At 35.3% G+C, this 20,014-nt stretch overlaps 1 protein-coding gene, 1 long non-coding RNA gene and 1 pseudogene across 4 annotated transcripts; 1 reads left to right on the top strand and 2 right to left on the bottom strand.

Moving 5' to 3' along the window:
* Positions 1-3,622: 3,622 nt before the first annotated feature.
* LOC132191504 (uncharacterized) lies at positions 3,623-6,657 on the bottom strand. Of its 3 annotated transcripts, none has more exons than XR_009441289.1 (3): positions 6,364-6,657; positions 4,334-5,419; positions 3,625-4,260 (listed from the first exon to the last, which is right to left on the bottom strand). XR_009441289.1 is itself a non-coding variant. In XM_059606564.1 (3 exons), the coding sequence occupies exons 1-3, from the start codon at positions 6,443-6,445 to the stop codon at positions 3,890-3,892; spliced, it is 558 nt and encodes a 185-aa protein (XP_059462547.1). In that variant the 5' UTR covers positions 6,446-6,615; the 3' UTR covers positions 3,631-3,889. The 3 variants fall into 3 exon arrangements, 2 of the variants coding, with proteins under 2 accessions (XP_059462538.1, XP_059462547.1); XM_059606564.1 differs by having other exon boundaries at positions 3,631-4,260; positions 4,334-4,438; positions 6,364-6,615; XM_059606555.1 differs by having other exon boundaries at positions 3,623-5,419.
* Positions 6,658-12,707: 6,050 nt separating this feature from the next.
* Positions 12,708-16,348, bottom strand: LOC132167679 (uncharacterized). Its single transcript, XR_009438704.1, has 2 exons — positions 16,238-16,348; positions 12,708-12,864 (listed from the first exon to the last, which is right to left on the bottom strand). It is a non-coding gene; the product is annotated as an uncharacterized LOC132167679 (long non-coding RNA).
* Positions 16,349-17,251: 903 nt separating this feature from the next.
* LOC132172159 (protein DETOXIFICATION 24-like) overlaps positions 17,252-20,014 on the top strand; it is a 5,934-nt pseudogene continuing 3,171 nt past the window's right edge.

The following is a 20,014-nucleotide window of genomic DNA, read 5'->3' as shown; positions in this document are numbered from 1 at the left end:
GGGGTGGCCGAGGCCATGGGGGTGGCCGAGCCACCCCTGGGCACCAGGGGGTGGCTCGGCCACCCCCTTGGAGCCCAAGGGGGTGGCCGAAACCACCCCCAATGGTGATTGGGGGTGGTTTCGGCCATCCCCAATCACCATTGATCTAAGTAGTGGTTGAACACTATTTAGTAAGATTGAAAAAAATTTAAGGTATTTTTTTACCAATTGGTCATCAAAGTTTTTTTTGGCCCCAAGTCCCCCAATTTCAAAGCTAGTTCCGTTCTTGACCCACGCAAAACCCTTTTTTTCTTTTTTTTTTTCACAAAACTTGTAGATGAAAAAAACATTTTTTTTATTTCCTCTGCATCCTCCTGGAATGAATCTTAATTTCCTTCTAACCATATTCAACTTATTTTCCTATATAAAATGGATTAAAGCCAAATAAGATGAATTCAAACAAGGAGAGCAGCAATGAAGACTATAGAACACATCATCTTGAACTTGATAAACATGGTGTCCATGTGTCACCATAAGAAATGTATTTAACCCTAAGAGACAAAATAAGTTATTAAACCAGCAAAAATGTATTTAACCCCAAAAATTATTAAAAAATAAAATTTATCATTTCAGTATTTGTAGTGACAAACTCACAAAAGGGACGTTTTGAAGCAATCGAGTCTATAAAGCATTTCCTTGACTTTTGCGTGTGAAATGCCACGGTGGCGATATAGAAAGAAGAAATACGCGAATAATTCGTGCAGCCGTATAGTTCGGCCCCTTGAGGTTAGGCTGGAGCGAGGAAACATCCACAGAAATCACACTATGACCAGGCGTGGCCCAGGCGAGTTCACTGTTGACGTCTTGAGGTGCCTCAAATTCAAACTGAAATATGACATTTTTTTAGACTACTTTATTCTTCCTACTTCAACGGTGGATTTCTGATGCTTGGAAGTTGATTTAATATTAATGTATCAGAACTTTGGACTTTGGCGTCATAAACAAATTAATAGAGAACCTCCGTTGCATTTAATATCTTATGAGAAATGCTAAATATCTCAAATTTTTATTCTAAAACTTGGTTTTTACATAATGTGGGTGACACACTTCTTAAAATAATAAATCTCATAAGATAGTAACACATCATTTAAAAACTAACTTTTGACAAAAAAGTTATATAAACATTAGGGTTAAATACGGGTGTGTCCCGAACCCGAACCCAAATGATTTATAAAATGCGGGAATTGAAGGCCGTTTAATACGCCCATCTCAATATGATCACTTTTTTTTACGCATTATTCAATTTCGATGAAGGTGTTCCAATTAAGCCAATTCCTCTATATATATGGGAAATAGCAGCTCCTACATGTCATATAAATTTTTGGAAATAGCATGGTTTTCTAGAAATTTCACGGAAAATTAAAGTCTCTCTGGGGCCACCAATTGTGGCTAAGAAGAGCATAAATGGTGGGAACTGTAGGCGGTCCTTCAAGTTCGAAGGAGCACCCAACCCCACCATAACATCAATGGGAACACAAGGCGGCTTATACTAATTAGGCATATGCGCAGATTCTCTATTGTGGAGATTCGAACTCATTCTTTAACCACTTGAAAATTTGCTTGGACCATTGAACCACCACCCTTGATGGTCAACTAGAGTCTTCTTAGATCCTTGTAAATGTGATTTGATTTTTAAAATCACGATTGAATTTGAGATAATTATTATTAGATTTTGATCTATTGATAATTTTAAAAAATAAGTCACATTTGAGAGAATACAATGAAGACTCTAATCCTACTTCTAACATTACTATGTATGAATAATAAAGTGGATGATGAAGTTATGAACATTATTGAGCTGTGAATTTGTTTGGTTGGTTTAATTTAAGATATAAATTAAATTATAAATTTTTTTTTTTAATTTTCTTACACTTGTCGCATTAGAGAATCCTAGTTGCATTTAGTATCTGATGTTCCTTTTAGTGGGTCCTTTTCTATTGACAGTTGAAACCAACGTGTCCGAATGAATCCAAACTCAAAAGTACGGGAGCCGTTTAATACGGGTATGTCCCGAACGCGAATGATTTAAAATACGCCCTGCCGTTTAACGCCGGTCTCAATATGATAACTTTGTTTATGTACCTTCGAAGAAAATGTGTTCCCAAGCCACTTCCTGGACATATAAAAGCAAGCTGTGCCTAAAGGGAAACTAGCTTCAACATCCAGTTCAACAAATTCTTGAGTTGCAGAAACAAGAGAGCAAGAACATCGAAGAAAATGGAGGGCAACAACTTGGGCAATCCTGAAAGGTTGGTGTAAATTTCTCTCTTCTCTTTGGATTGGAGCTCTCAATCATTTTTGCACTAAATTTCCACTGTGATTAACAAGCAAAGTAGTGTTAGTATCTTACCTGCGTCTACATTATCATTTTCTTTTCTTTTGAAGTAAACTTTCTGACCATTTTTTTTGTTTTTTTTTTTTGTTTCGCAAGTGAGCAAGCAGTCATTGGATACGTATCCGCCAAGGGCAACCGTCAATTTCTGATTTCAACGATGCTTGCCCTTATCCAAATCAAGTATCAAAACTCGGGAAAATCTCCATTCGACACACACCCTACAACTATGTTGGTTTTCATTGCAACTGCATATTTTTACACAAGAGTGTTGGTGACGATGTCCCGAGTCACCCGAGCAATTCCAAACAGCAACTACCTCCCTATCGCTATGCTTTTTTCTGACATTTTGGGTGCCCTGGCTTGTTCTCTACTAATATTCATCCTCGTTCCTCCTTTTGGGGTGTTCCTTTTGTTTTCATGTGCATTGGTACTCATAAGGGCATTGCATAGCTCATGTCAGCAGATATTTGAGTTGCTCCAACAGATTTGCAATCTATCCTATCAAGTAGACCCTCAAGCATCTAATGGAAACTCGATGGAGCAAGAGGGCAATGGTGGTGTTTCAACAGCGGTGTGAATTGTGAAACCTTCAATAATTTCAGCGTACTTTTCTTGTTGCTTTGTTGTTATACCATGGCTATGAGTTTTTTAGATAGATACTATTGTTGTATTCTAATATATTGTTTTCAATGTAGTGAATGGTTACATCATCTGTTTCTCCGAGACACAACTTTTATGATCAAACATAATTAGTCTTGAAAAAATATTTAATGATATTTCTCTTCCCAGAAAGAAAATGAGAAAGAAGATGCATCTTCTTTTTCTTAATATTTGTATTTTGTAGTGACAAAAGCGACGTCGGTTTTGAAGCAATCCCCTATTGATTTTTACCCGTGCAATATTGCAACATTGCCACGGTTATATATATACATAGAAAGGAGGAAAATGGGGGAAACCGAATAGTTGGGCCCCTTATTCTAGTCAACCCATGGGAATGGGGCAATTGGTAAATATGCAACGGGTGTCATACGGAGAGATGAAAAAAACGGTGTCCGAATCCGAATGAATCAAAAATATTATTTTATCTTATTTACATATTTGTTAATTTTAGTGGGTCAATTTCTCTTTTGACGGTTGAAAATAAGGTGCCGAATATATAAGGATCATCTGAACAAGCATGGCAAATTTAAATGGAAACTGACAAATCCATCTAAATGAATTATTGAATGGGCATACTCTCCATTTGAGACTCAACTTGGACACTTCAAAATAGATATAGCTGCGTCACAAATTCAAATAATCTTGTTTTCATAAAGAGCATCAACTTACAAAACTATGCTAAGAAAACATAAGACAGTTTGTTAATGTTGAAAAACTTTCAACTGTATTTGCAGTGCCAAAAAACACACTCACAACAAACCTAGTAAATTATAAGCTATACAAAACATAATAGAAAATGCAAAACTAGCAAATCATGAAACGACTGATTCCCACAAACATAAAGGATATATATATTTATTTTGGTGATTCCATTCCATTCCTGGGCCACCTATCCAACCACGAACCAGTTGGATCCTTTATTATGTCATCGTCAAAACATTTAGTCAAATCATTAAATGACTCTTCATAATCTCCATCCCAATCATCCCAATCATCATCAGAAACTTCACCAAGTTTGTCAAGAATGATTGGCTTTGTCATTTGTGTTTCTACGGATTTATACCTTTCCATCATCAATGTATTCAAGCTAAATGCATTATCATCCAAGTAACTCTGCTGCATCTCATATCGCTTGCATAATGAAGAACTACAAGGTTGACTCAAGATCCGAATGGCATATTTTTGTAATACAGGGAGATGATTGCCGCAAGATTCCCACCATATTCCTGCACAATTCAAAAGAATAACATAAATATATAAGTTTTTACCAAATAAAGAAACAGAGTTTACTGAACTCACGAGGATGGGATGTTTCTAGCATCATCCTGGCTTCAACTGTGAACAGGTTTGAGTCTTTGATGCGGTACAGTTGTACTTGGTTCATGAAAGCTTCCTTCTCTTCCACTGCAACCATAATTATCATTATTAATGATAAGTTGTACAACATCTGTAGGCCCAATTAACTCCATGATGGAAGACACAGTTTCTTCAAAATAACAAATGTCTTGGGGCATTCTATCGGGTGGATCCATGCATGCCACTCCTATTGGTGTACATGCAAAGATACCCACGAAGATGAAAATTGGCGTATTGGACGATTTCCTAGTCCATATATTGTACGTCAAGGTACAACTTGTTTTAACTGAATATTTATGACATTGCTAACATATTCCTCAACTTCTTTCTTGATATTTGGAATCAAGCGGGATTTGAGAATTAGAGAACTTGGTAATTCATAACTAGGACCATGTTCAGCAACGCCATTCACAAAGTCCTTGAAACGGGGTGATTGGATGGCATCCAAACAAATTCCCGATGACATGATGAACTTAGCAAGTTGTTTATCCACCATACTCATATCTTGTCCCATACAAAGATTTCGCATATGTAACGATGAGGAACTTGAAACACTTTCACACTCTAGAACATTACTTGACGCTGCCACATTTTTAGCTCTCTTAGTGGGATTGTCAATTGCTTGTTTTGCTTCTAACTGAACGGCTTCAGGTACTTGTAGACAAATTTGAATCTCAATGTCACTAACCCCAGACAAATATGATTTAGTTCTTGAAACACTCATATCTTGCCCCTTACATAGATTTGGCATATGTGATGATGAGGAACTTGAAAAACTTTCACACTCTAGAACATTACTTGACGCTGGCACATTTTTAGATCCCTTAGTGGGGGTGTCAATCACTAGTAGTGCTTGTTTTGCTTCTAACTGGATTGCTTCACGGTCAACAACCCCAGACAAATGTGATTTAATTGCTGAAATACCCCCATCAAAACCTTTTTCACAAAACTTACAAATAAAACCATTTTCCAATTCCTCCGCATACTCCCAAAATGAATCTTTCCTTCTAACCATGTTCAATTTTTTTCCTACATGAAATAAATTAAAGCCTAATAAGATCAATTCAACCAAGAAGAGCACAAAGGCTAAAAAAACCCATAAACAGAAAGTATTATCATTGTCAGGTCAAGCTAAGTCAGTAATATTCTCCTAATGCAACAAAGATTTAGAGAAGTAAAGAAATCTCTATTAAACACAACCTCTGTTCATCCAATCCAATTATCAAGGGCACAATGTCTTAGAGTTTGATTTGCTTGATTCTATGAAATGCGGTTGTAGATTAAAAAAAAATTAAAAACAAGAATACTCAAACCTAATCTCTATTTTACTCTGATCAGGTCAAATTCAAATACATATTAGATCAAAAGCATTGAGAAGTATATATTCTTGAATGAGGGGTAAGATTTAAATCTCTACCTTATAACTCGAAAAACTTCTTGTTCACGCATCAAGATAAAATGGTATCAAAGTTAAGAAAGAAATTGCAATCATATACACAACATAAAACAACAATTTACTCTTTTGATAAGTTTGAAAATGTAGGGAGGAGTACAATAAAAGATAAAAAAACAAAATCTCATTACTACCTAGTTAACAGGCCTCCAATTGTAATACTAATTAATTATAGCTAAGGCACCTCACAACAATTGTACAGCATACTTTTCAGTCGATCTAGTATTTTATCTTTAGAGTTTAGAGAACTTTTGTTATATTGATTATATATGTGTGTGTTGAGAGAGAGAGAGAAATTGATGAATTTGGGTAATTGTTGAAAAATAGTTCTATAGATATCCCCAAATCTCAGTACCTAATTCCCCAAAGTCATCTTCGTGGAGTATTTGGTTGTCAGCAACCGAAAACCATCTCAACAGCAAACTCAAATCATATCAAAAATTAACCCAAACACCAAACATAAACAAAATATTATACAACAATAAGAACACCACAAAAATCTAAAGTTGAAAGAGATTACCTTGAAGATTTGTCTCCCCTACTTTTCCTTTTACTTCTTTGGCTTCCCCGAACGATCCACGCTGTCTCTTTCTCTCTAACATTGTGTGAAAGACTGAAAGCTTTCGTTGCTCAAAGTTTGGGACTGCGGTGTTAGGCGCATAGTGCTATCAGTCTTGTTTCGGATTACCAGAAAATAAGGAAAAAGTGTAGCAAACGTGGGAGAAGGATTTGTAGTTTAGGATGATTTTGATTTGATTTCTTGTACGAGTAGGAAATCAGTGTTATCAGTCTTGTTCCGGAGTGTTCTTGTAGGCCTGGGCCTTTGCATGCGGCCGAGAGTGTGGGTCTGCCTTATATATTTAAGCCCAATATGATCTTTCAATACAATTATGTTATGGCAGTAAATAAATTAATCCGTTTGACAACCTGTTCGGTTTAGCTCGAGCTTGATATTGTAGAAATCCATTTGTCACTGTAGAAGCCGCTCAATTAATTGATGGACTTATAAGACTAGGATTGCGTTTGAAAAATAGAGCTTTTGGGCAAAAACTTCATTTTTAAGCTTTTGTTAAAAGTGTGTTTTGACCATTTTTAGGCTTTTTTAGACTTTTTTAAACCTTTAAAAGCACTTTTAGACCTCTCAAACATCCCAAACAGACCCTTAAAACTATCTTCCTTAAACATTTCTCAGTCATAAATATCCTGTATCATTAGATCCATTTTTTACCATATTAAAAATCTTATCTATTAATAAATGTGATATTTTCATAACATAAAATGTTTTTTTTTTTTTTTTTGGTGCAAGTATAATATGTTAATTTTGATATACGATCACAAAAAATAAAATAAAATAATAGCATAACAATGGGATATAAGTAGTATAACAATGTAGAAACCTTTTAATAATTTCAGTATGCTTCTCTTGTTGCTTTATTGTTGTACCATGTAACCATGGGACATATTGCATAGTATTTTCTTTTCAATGTAGTGATTGGTCATTACATCAATCCAAACTTATGGACGACCTCTTGCTTATAATTTCAACTTATAATTGAAATTACTTTATTGACCATTGCAAACATAAAAGGATATATACAAGGAATTCAAATGCATCTTCTAAAAAGAATTCAACTAGGCAATGGACCCTGGTAGGATCTCAACAAGCATGGTAGATTTAAATAGAAACGGACAAATTCATCTAAATGAATTATTGAATGCAGGTTATATTACATGGAACTAATTCACAAACTCAAATAATCTTACTTTCATAACGAGCATTAACTTACGAAACAATGCTAAGAAACATAAGACGATTTGTCTATATTGAAAAGCTTTCAACTATATTTGCAGTATGGCTGGTAAAACAGGTACTTGATAAGTACCTATTTATTTTATGCATGCTTTTTTATATTAATAGATTTTTAGGTCGATGCGTGTCCCAAACGCCCCAGGAAGCTTCGGAAGAAAACCCGCGAGTTCGACCGTTGAAACCACTTGAATTTCAGCTCTCATGAACCCCCCACTGAACTGGTTTTCTCTCATTTTGAACCCCTTTAACATTAAACTACGTCGTTTTAGATGTTTTATACCCATTTTACCCTTCCCCAAAACTGCGTCGTTTTGTGTCCTAAAATTACAACATATACCCAGTCCAAAACGACGTCGTTTTAAGCATAATTTTTTTTATTATTATTTTTTTATTTAAAAAAAAAAAGAAAAAAACCGAGCCACCCCCTTGCCGGTCTGGAGGTGGCCGGACCACCCCCTTGGCCATGGGGGTGGTCGGCCACCCAAGGCAAATGGGGGGGGGGGGGGGGGGGGATGGGGTGCATTTAGGTTGGCCGGGACCACTAAAGGCAGGGGGTGGTCAGTACCCCAAAATCCTATCCGCCTTTTTTTTTTTTTTTTATTGGGGGTGGCGGGACCACTTGGCCCATGAAATCCCGACCACCCCAATGAATCCAACCAGTGAAGTGACCACCAGTTTTAATTTTTTTTTTATATATTTTGTTTTTTTTTTTAAATTAAAAAAAAAAAAATTATGCTTAAAACGACGTCGTTTTGGACTGGGTATGTGTTGTAATTTTAGGACACAAAACGACGCAGTTTTGGGGAAGGGTAAAATGGGTATAAAACATCTAAAACGACGTAGTTTAATGTTAAAGGGGTTCAAAATGAGAGAAAACCAAAGTTCAGGGGGTCTAAGTGAGAGCTTTGGAAATTCAGGGGGGGTTTTTCAAATTGGCTGGAACTTTAGGGGGGTTTTCTGAAGTTTCCCCAAAACCTTATTATAAAAAAAACATGCATAAGATAAACGGGTACCTGTTTTGCCGGCCAGCCCTAGGCCAGTGCAAAAAAAAACACATTCACAACAAACCTAGTAAATTATAAGTTAATCAAAACACTTTAGAAAGTATAAAACTAGTACAAGATAACATTGATTGATCAGAAAACATCATTTTATCACATTAAGTGACAAAAAGTATCCGCAAAAAATTATAAAATAAAAAGAAAATTTGTGTCTTTGTTAATGCTACAAACAAGAAGGTAATAGTTTCTTACTTTGTTGATTGGATTCACATCTTGGGCCAGCAATCCAACCATGAACCAGTTGGATCCTTTATTAGGTAATCCTCATAACTCTAGGTTAATTCATCAATGAACCTTCATAATATTCATCACTCCATTCATCATTCCATTCGTCATAAGAAATTTCATCAAGTTTGTCAAGAATGATTGGCTCTATCATTTTTGTTTTCAGGGATTTATACCTATCCATTATCGTTGTATTCAGTATAAATGCACGATCATCTACCGGATATTTCTTGAATAATGAAGAGCTACAAGGTTGACTCAAGATCCGTATGGCATATTTTTGTAATACAGGGAGATGATTGCCATAAAATTCCCACCATATTCCTGCATAAATATATAGGTTTTACCAACAAAAGAAACAAAATTGATTGAACTTACGAGGATGAAATGTTTTAGCATTATCATGGCTTGAGTTGTGAACAAGCTTGACACTTTCATGCGGTAAAGTTGTACTTGGCTCATGAAAGTTTCCTTCTCTTCCACTGCAACTAATTGTTCCACCATATAGTTTATACCATCCGTCATTTCAACATTCTCCTTAAATTTCTCACTCCACATGTAAATAGGATTTAAAAAGGCAGCAGCTGCATGTATTAGATGAATAATATCTAAAAAGTTCTGCCATCTGCTTGTCACTAAGTGGCTTCCCTCAATCACTAGGCAATGTTACAATAGATACCTGCAAAGCTTGCAATTCACTTTCAACTTCTAAAAGTGATTTGAACATGAAAAACCGAGAAGCATTAAAATCTTTCTTTTTGTGTACTCTTCTTAACGACACATTAACTTTATGCTTATAAATATATAAGACAATCCACTCAGCTACTGAAATTATATTTTGTACAAAAGGAACGTAATATATTTTTCTGAAGAGTGATTCAATCCCACGAGTAGCACACGGGGTTTGGTAAATCCAAGGATACTTTCTAAAAAGCGTATCTTTTGTTGAACTGACCTCATCACTGCCGTCATAATTAATGTCATTATAGTGACTGAAGTCAATTTCATTGTGAAGTATAAATTGTACAGCATTTGAAGGCCCAATTAACTCCACGATGGAAGACATGGTTTGTTCAAAAACAAAAATGTCTTGAGAGATTATGTCGGGTGGATACAAACACGCCAATCCTTTTGGTGTATATGCAAATATATCCACGTGTTTTACGACCGATGTCCTACTAGTCCATAAGTTGTACATCAAGGTACAACCTGGTTTATTAACCGAATCTTTTATGATATTTTCAACGTACTCCTTAACTTCTTTCTTGATATCTAGAATTAGACGTGATTCGAGAATAAAAGACCTTGGTAGTTCATAACCGAGACCATGTTCGGCAACACCATTCACAAAGTCCTTGAAGAGGGGTGATTTAAAGACATTAAAACACATGCTATTCGAGATGAAAAGCTTGGCAAATTGTTTATGCACCTTACTCTTATCTTGTCCCTTAAATAGATTTGGCATATGTGATGATGAGGAACCTGAAATACTTTCATTCTGTTGAACATTATTTGATGATGCCACTGATTTAGCTCTCTTAGTGGTAGTACCGGTTAGAATATATGAAAAATATATAATATTTTCTGTATATTTTATAATTATGCTGATATAAAATATTCTCTATTTATAGGTTGATTGTAATTAAATATTGTGATTGTAATCAAATCAAGGAGAATTGATTACTATACTTATATTTAAACATTGCCCTATAAATAGGGACCTTTGTATTGTAGACAATTCAAGTTAATGATCACAATGTAGGCCTTAGAGATATTCTGAGTGGTGGATGTAGGTGTCTAAACACCGAACCACCCGTAAGTTCTTTGTGTTCATTCTCTTTCTTGCTTCCGTTCAATATTCTCACACATTATCATTATTTCAACATCATATCATAGCCACTTTCTTGTGGACTCCAATTATTTCTCTTCTTTTTATTGTTCAATTTAATTATCATCACATTTCCTTTTCTTGAGAAAAAGGTGCTGCCAACGTTGTCCACTATGCCTTACTTCATTGCCGAGGTCAGCAACTTTCTAAAAAAAAAAAAAAAACACCCACTGGCTCTCACGCACGTTGAGCAGTTCTTCAGCCCATACACGGGCCTACTCAGTTCAGCCCAAGCCGTCCAATTCAGACGGATCTCCGATGGCGCCACTGCCCGCGGTCGTTCATCGACGAGTCAGCGGTGCATCCACCGCCTTCTGCGGCCGTCGTACTCCAATCCAGCGCCATCTATGCCGCAACACCGGTTTCCGCACCGTTCAGCCGGCCTTCTTCAGACACCTACATTAGATGGCTCCAACTTCTGTCTCCGGGCAGATCCAGCCACCGCAACCAGCCACTCCGGGAGCAGCCCCGACCTTTTTAGTCTTGTTGTTCCATCTCTCTCGAGCACAGTCACCCACGACAACAGTCAATTTCTCCAACTGTTCAGCCGGCCATCATCCCCGCCACTGTCCGCCAGCCAACCACTCCAGAAGCAACCATGGCCACTTCAATCGTGCTGTTCCGGCCAGATCCACTTCCCCGTCGGTTGCCACGGCTTCGGCCCATCTCCTCGCAATCTCTGCCTGCTAGAGTTGTGGGTGTTGTTTCTCCGTTGACGGCGTCGAAGTGAGGAGCTCTGCAATGTGCAACTGTGAAGAACTTTTGTGTCGCTGCAACTGGGTTGTGAATTGGTGTGTGTGCCTTAGGCTTAATTGCGGAAGAAGGGCTCTGTTTAGTAGTACTATTAATCGGAGTGGCTATTCTAGTTCACGGATAAGTCTATTCCGTTATAGGTATTCTCCTATTCCAGTTTTGGTGTAGGAATGCTAGCTATTTGGCCGTTTGGATTAGGATAGCCCAAAAAAAAAAAAAAAAAGGGAAGAAGAAGAGTAAATTCCAAGTAGATAGCGTGTAGCGTCATGGCGATGGAGATGAACCGGTGGTAGATCCCAATAACTGCCTAAGTGGGTTGATTTTTCTTTTTATTTTTAGCCCAAGTCGGCCCTTTTTATTTTGGCTCATTGACAACCCTGGCCCGTTGTCGGCCCTTTTTGGATTTTAGCCCGTCGTCGGCCCCTTTTACTTTTGGTTCATTGTCAACCCTGGCCCGTTGTCGGCCCATTTTGGATTTTGGCCTGTTGTCGGCCCCTTTTGAAGTTTGGCTCGTTGTCAGCCCTAACCCGTTGTCGCCTTTTTTTTTTTGGAGTTTGGCATGTTGTCGGCCTTTTTGAATCTGCATTCACCAGCCACCCTGCCGCCGTCGTTGGTTGCCCACCAGCCTCTATCTCCTCCGACAGTCGTCATCATCTACAGCCCGTTCCCTACCTCCACCACCACTATCATCATTGTTTCTGATTTCAAACTCAAGGTTCCAGAATATTTCACCTTGAGTTTGAGGGGGATGTTAGAATATATGGAAAATATATAATACTTTTTGTATATTCCATAATTATGCAGATATCAAATATTCTCTATTTATAAGTTGATTGTAATCAAATATTGGGATTGTAATCAAATCAAGGGGATTTGATTACTATATTTGTATTTAAACATTGCCCCATAAATAGGGGCCTTTGTATTGTAGACAATTCAAGTTAATGAGCATAATGTATTATGAGTGGTGGACGTAGGTGTCTAAACACCGAACCACCCGTAAGTTCTTTGTGTTCATTCTCTCTCTTGCTTCAGTTCAAATTTTCACATTATCATTATTTCAACAGTACCAATCGCTTGTAGTGCTTCTAACTTAATTGCTTTAGGTACTTGTTGACAAATTTGAATATCACGGCCTCTAACTCCAGACAAATGTGATTTAATTCTTGAAATTCCCCCCGCAAAATCTTGTTTACAAAAATTACAAGAAAAATGACCATTTTCTAAATCCTTTGCATACTCCCAAAATGAATCTTTCCTTCTAACCATGTTGAAATTTTTTACCTACATGAAACGAATTAAAGCCAAATCATTAAGCTCATTTCAAACTAGAGAATAGCACAACTAGGCATTTCAATCATCATTAGCACGATAGAACACACATATCTCTTGATAAACATGGTGTTTGTCACCACGAGAAATGAATGTAAAAATAATACCCATAAATTGAGATCAGTAATAGCATTTTGTCAAGCTCAAGCTCCTCAATAATATCCTCCAAATTAATTCAACAAAAATTTAGAGAAGAAAAGAAATATCTCTTAAACACAACCTCTGTTTTAGTTAGAGTTATATTATCAAATTATATACAGTTATATTAATTCTGCCAAAATAAAACGAGGGAAAAAATAACTTGCAGTATGAAAAGAAAAGAAAAAAAAATTACAAAACTAAAATCTCCAGCAGCGCTTTAAAACGAGAAACATATAAGATTTATCATTTTTAAAAATGAATTCTGAGAGAGAGAAAGAGACGTACACCAAGCGCCAACCTTTCTTCTTCTTGAATCCTCTAATGCAACTATGGAGGAATCTCGTACAGAGGAACACGTCTGAGACTGAGACAAACAAATCCCAGTTATTGCTCAAAAGTGAACACCCAAATCCCAGTTATTGCTCAAAAGTCATCTTTGGCTGCCACTTTCAGCGTAATCAGGGGCGAGACTAGTTGCATCAAAATCCTTTTAACACTAAAATTCTCAGTTTGACCCGAGTGTGAAGTTGATTTCTCAATGCAAGGATTCAATGCCTGATCAGGATCTTGCAATCCTTGGAACGTAGTAGAGGTTGCAATTATATATATTGAATAGGTATTGTTGTCTTTTTATTTTTTGAGCAGACAAAAATACAAATTTAATATAACTAATTTGATATTATACCGTTCAAATAAATTGGAGATGTTGATAATTCACTAGTTGATATGGGATGGTCCGAGACTAAAAAAAAGCTGAGAAATACTATTTTTTTCATCTTCCATTTATTTTTATTAATATTTTTTTTAAAAAAAATTATTATTTAATTTATAAGTAATGATAAATTTGAAATAAAGATAAATAAGAAATGGATGAAAGATAAATGGGTAATATATATGTCTCAAAATGGTTACCACCAGACGCGCATTCCTTGGGATCAGAAGGAAGACTATCCCTCTGCGTGCTACTGCTCTAAGGCTTTCAATAATGAATTTGATGGCATGCTTTCGACGTGCTGTGATGAGAGGTGCCTTAGCCTAACATATTAACATCCCGTCCTTTTGAGTTGTAAGCAATGTTCCTTCGCTTTGTGAAAGTGATTTTACTTTTATCTTCTTAATGGAATAAGAATAAATAACTGGGCAAAGGCCCTTTTCTGGGTATGGCCACAAGGTAGCGAGTGCAAAGAAAAGAGGCAGTAATGCTAATTAAAGAGCCTTCCTTGCATGGCCTCATCGCAAAAAGTCTCTTTCCCGTGCTATCAAGATCAGGAGAGAGGCTTTGCGCAAGAAAGAATATATCGCCTAGTCTAACTCTTAAGTCGGAACTAGAGGCAATGAATATTTGAAGGAGTAATTGGGTTTCTTTTTCACCTGGAATTGAACTGTAAGAGAACCAATCCATTGTCTTCGAATAGTCAAGGTATGCCTTTCCAAAGCCAGTTAAGAGATCAGCCTTCGTGGACAATAGGCATCGAGCTGGTAGTAGCGGCAAGGGAGGAGTGAAAACCCGCTTAGCCCCTTGCTTTTTTTGGAGTGGCCGACCCTTTGCTTTATCATTTATGTCTAATGTCTAAACAATTTCTCTACACTCTTTTAATAAAAGGCCATTATGAAACTGTTTCCAGCTACTTAATAGAAAGTCATCTCGAACAAAAAGGCCTTAATTTCAATAATATATTGTTTTTTATCAAAAAAATAATAATAATATATTGTTTTCATGTAGTGAATGGTCATTAATTACATCCAATCCAAATTTATGCATCGGCCTCTTGCTTATAATTTCACCCCCATAATTGCAATTACCTTATTAGCTAATGCAAACTTAAAAGTCTATAAAAGGAATTCAAATGGATATTTCTAATATACCCCTTTAGATCCTAGGATTTTCACAAGCATGGTAGATTTGAACGGAAACTCATCGAATTCTGTTAAAAGAAATGCTTAGTTGCATTTTGCTGTCTATTTCACGTACATTTGACATTTCAGCTAAATTGTCACCCTTCATCCAGCCCTAGTTTAAAAAAAAAAAAAAAAACAAACAATGATGGATGAAGCATGTTAACTCAGCAGAAATATACACGAGATGAACTCAAAAATGACGTCATAATGGAAAGAAGCATTTCTCTTCTGCTAATCCTTACAAGGCATTCTTAATTGAGAAATGCCACATACTAGACCATGATCACTTCAACCCAATTCTTGAATAGATGTGACCGTGCCCATTAGCCTTGGATAATTGGATTAGCCATTTAAAAATAAAAAATAAAATAAAAAAAATTAAGCGTTAATAGACATTGTTACATCAACCTAGTGAGATAAGAGTGTAGTATATAGTAGGCTATCAATTTTTTACATAACCCGAGAACTCAATACGAAATTAGTGAGTTAAGGTTTGACATTTTCGAGTTTGAGTCAAAATTGAGTGGACTCCACTTGACCTACTTAGTAAACAGGTCAATCACGGGCAACCCACATGACCCATTCGTGACCCAACAAAATTTTTAGGGGTATCTTCACTTTAAACCCCTGAATTATCACTCAATTTGACAATCCCCCTGAACTTCAAAACCTCTCAATTTGAACCATTGAATTTTCAATTGGAGTCAATTTACCCTTCTTCTACAATTTTTTCTATTAAAACCCCTAAAAAGACAAAATTACCCTTCAATTTTCATTTTATTAAAAAAAAAATTGAAAAAAAAAAAATGGTTACAAGGTGGCCCAACCATAGGTGATCACTTAGTGAATTTTTTTCTTATATAATTAATTTTAATTTTTAAATTGAAATTAAGGGTAAATTTGAAATTTTATAAAAAAATTAAGGGTATAAACATCATTATCTCACTTTTAACATTTAAAATCTGATGGAAGAATTCAAATTTATTGCAATTGAAAGTTCATAAGTTCAAATTGAGAAGTTTTAAAGTTGGAGGTTCAGACAACTCCAAATTCGAAATACCCAATACATATTCGAAATACTCAACATAAATCTCTCAACAAAAATCAAAATCTAACCCAACAAAAATCAAGCCTACACATCTTCTCAGCAACCAAAAACTATATCAAGCAAACTCAATCTTATTAAAAATTAACACACACCAAACATAATCTTCAACATCTATAAGAACAAAAAAATATATATACATTAAAAAAAAATCACAAAAATCTCAAGTTTGAAGAGTACCTTGAGGATTTTTCTCCCCCTTCTTTTTCTTTTTCCTCTTAGGCTTCCCCGAACAATCCACTCTCTCTCTCTCTTTCTCTCTTTCAGCTTCTCAGTCAATGGATTATCGAAATTTTTCTACTGCGTATACAATCCAACTTTCTGTGGTCTTAATTCCATGATCTTTATTCGAGGATGTCAAGCGGGGGCCACTCCCGTAGACTTTCAGACCGCTGTCGTCATAAAGTTTGGGATTGCCGTTTTAGAAACGGCGATTTCAAAATATCGTTATTTCAAGACGTAATTTATGAAGAAGTAAATTAATTTTAAAATAGCTGGTTAAAAAATGTATTGTTTCTTCTTCTTTAATTTGTGTTTGCATAACATCATGGTGGTGTTTGGTAAATAGGTTGGCCTAGATACTGTAGTCGATGTAGATTGATGTGAAAAATAATAAGAATATTTGGTATAAAAAAAATGAAAAAGTGGTATGGAAAAGTAAAAAAATTTTGTTTTGTATTGATTTTTTTATTTGAATAATAATAAAAAGTGAATAATTTGATATAAAAAGTTAGAATGTTTTGATGTTGATTTTTTTGAAAAATGGTGATAAATAGTGTCTAAGCCAACTCCAACATTTTACCAAACAAGGCCCAGGTGTGATTTCATATATAAATTATCAACAAGAACACAATAACGCTTGTCAAAGTTCAACAATTATATGATGCGATATTTGATGATTTAGGTTTTTGAGTTAATAAAAAATATTTTATCATCTAATCCTATTTCATCATGTGGAGAGTCTGGAGATGCATTTTTGTGGTTTTTTCTTTTCTTTTTTTAGTTTAAAGTGTGATTAATGCTAGAAAATTTCTCTTAATTATATCACTTCAAAAATGATTAGGCTTTTAAAATTATAATTGGACTTGTAATAAATCATTATTAGATATTGATCAAAATTGTGATTTTAACTTCTAGAATTACTATGTTTAAAGCCTTACAAGTCTATTATATGCTAGGCATACATATTTAACTATGCTAAGAGTATGTTTGTGATTGCGTTGACTATACTACACATTTGATTGCATACACATTTGACTATGCCAATGCCCAATCTTCTATAAGCTGAAGTTTGGGCATGGATTAGTGGAGAGTGATGTGGTAGATAGAATTTCAATGTAAAATTTGTATGTTTTATCTCTATGATGTGTAATCTTTTAGTTTCGGCTATGATTTTTCGGGGCTTTACTTTGTGATGTAAGAGTTTTATATTCTTGACTATTCAATTAATGAAATCTGAATGATTGTTACCTAAAAAAAAAAAAAAAGATTTCGTTGAAAATTAAAGCATTTAAAGTTAAAAGAAAAGCTTTTTAAAAAAAAAAAAAAAAAAAAAAAAAAAAAACTTTATTTGGCAGACTTTTATTAATCTCTGTCTCTCTTTATATGTTTTTTGAAGTTGGGCATGTCAAGTGCGACTGAGACATTATATAATTATGTGGGCAAGCATTTGGAGCCGGACAATACCACATGATGGGTATTTACTTGCAAAGACCATGGATCGTTGATGTTTCTACAGGAACAATTCTGGTCCCTCTCTTCGTCTTCACAACTCCCATCTTTAGACTATTTGGCGAGGAAGAAGATATAGCAGTAGAATCTGAACCTGTCGCCTTATGGATGGTTGCTATTGTCTACTCCTTTGTTTTTGCCTTGACTATCCAGATGTTCTTATGGATGATTGCTATTATCTACTCCTTTGTTTTTGCCTTGACTATCCACATGTTCTTACAAGCGCAGCTGAAGAACCTGATTGTCGGATGTCTATCTGCTTCTTCGTTTGTTATTCATATTCTCCTATCTTGGATATTCGTTGAAATACTTGACTTGGAGTCTTGGAGGTTGCTGGTGCCATGGGTGCTTACTGCATATCCAGTTGGTTAATGGTGTTAGGAGAGTGTGTACGTCATTGGAGGTTGGTGCCCAAATACGTGGAAAGGATTCACAAAAGCTGCCTTCTATGATATATTGCCTGTAATCAAGCTCTCAATATCCTCTGGCGTCATGCTTTGGTAATTCGAGGTTTTGTTCATCTTTTAATCTATTGATTTCACTTGCCTGTGTTTCTTTCTTGTTAGGTGTACATGATTCACATTATTTAAATTGTTTAAAAGACTGTCAATAGCTTTAAATTCCGACTATGAAATTCAATTGAAATTGAGAGGATTCAATTTCATAATGTTATATGTACATGACATTCTCTAGCCAACAAGGAACACGTTTCTTGAATTTTCTTGAATTATACTTTATCTACTACTTTATACAAACTTCAAGACGTTTTCTATTCATTAGAGAAATTCTTAGCTTTGAAAACTCAAAGGGAGAGCGGTCATTATGTATTATAGCCTTTGTTCTTCATTTGTTAATAAAGTGAGGCTAAAAGTATTGGGATCCCTAAACTAAGCCTATATATCTTGTCTCCATTCTCTCCGGTTCATTAGCATGTCTTGTCTTGTTCTCTTTTGAATGAAACAGAGTTCAAATGAATTGAAAATGAGCTGCTTCTTTATAGTTGATGTGTATTTTTGTTATTTCACAATTTTTAAGTCAACAATGTATCTCAACTATAAAAAACCGGCTCACCTCCGGTTCAAATATCCAAATTTCTTTTGAATTACACAAATTATTCATAGAATTGTGCTTGATGCATGACATTAAATATGACTAGTAGCCTCAAATGATTTGTTGTTTATGCTGAAATCCATGTTTGCATAAGCATCTTAACTAGTTGTGTTCGTAATATCTGTTCCAACCATGCAAAAAGATTTTCTTCATTGTATCCTTCAAAACATCCAATATATGTCAACATTTTAATTATAAATGTTCTGCACCCTCAAATCCATATACTCTAATTTATAATTAGATGATATATCCATAGATCTTTTCTCCTTTTCGACTGAAAAAATCCAAAAATCCTTATCCATATAGATCTTATCTTTTTAATTTTATGCCATTCCTTGTTGCACATAGAACACTTTATAAACATTTTTGGGGGAAATATCAAATATGTTTTTATTGAATTTTATTTTATCTTCCATAGTTTAGAGCTGTGGTACAATTCTGTCCTAGTTCTGTTCGCTGGATATTTGACAAATGCAACGGTGGCTATCTCAGCTTTCTCCATCTGGTAAGATTTCTATTATTTTCCATATATATATGTAATCTTATATATATATATATATATATTTCTTTTACTATTCAATTTACTTGAGAGATTCTTCAACTTTTTAACCTCTTTTTGTAGCCCTAATATCTGTGCATGGGAATTTATGATATGCCTCGGATTCTTAGGTTCGGCATGGTAAGGCTTTTATTTTTTATTCTGACTCTCAAAATTATTATTAAATTATTGATGAATTAATATTAAACTTTGATTCAATTATGACACCGTTCCTTCAAATTTATGGCTCTTGTTATGTAATTTGTACAGTGTACGCGTATCGAATGTGCTCGAGAAAGGAAATGCTAAAGCTGCAAAATTTTCCATCGAAGTTTTCCTCGGTGTATCAATTTGCATTGGAGTGATTTTTTTTTGCCCTTTGTTTAGCTTTTGGGAAACAAATTTCATACATTTTTACAAGCGACGAAGAGATTGCAGAAGAAGTTTCAAATCTCTCTACTTTACTTGCTTTCTCAATCTTACTAAATAGTGTTCAACCAGTACTTTCAGGTAACATCATTTACATTCGACTCATCAAATATTTAACCAAAAAAAACACGCAAACATGTTTTGATCAA

This window comes from Corylus avellana, chromosome ca1 (genome assembly GCF_901000735.1).
Source record: "Corylus avellana chromosome ca1, CavTom2PMs-1.0".
NCBI classification, from domain to species: Eukaryota; Viridiplantae; Streptophyta; class Magnoliopsida; order Fagales; family Betulaceae; genus Corylus; species Corylus avellana.
The sequence above is the reverse complement of the archived record's forward strand: the minus strand, read 5'-3'. Positions and strand labels throughout refer to the sequence as shown.

Excerpts from the sequence above, each read along its gene's own strand:
- LOC132191504 (XM_059606555.1), bottom strand. The coding sequence starts at position 6,445 with ATGTTAGAGAGAAAGAGACAGCGTGGATCGTTCGGGGAAGCCAAAGAA. Across the intron at positions 5,420-6,363 it reads AGGGGAGACAAATCTTCAAG|GAAAAAAATTGAACATGGTT; the intron begins GTAATCTCTTTC and ends TATTTCATGTAG.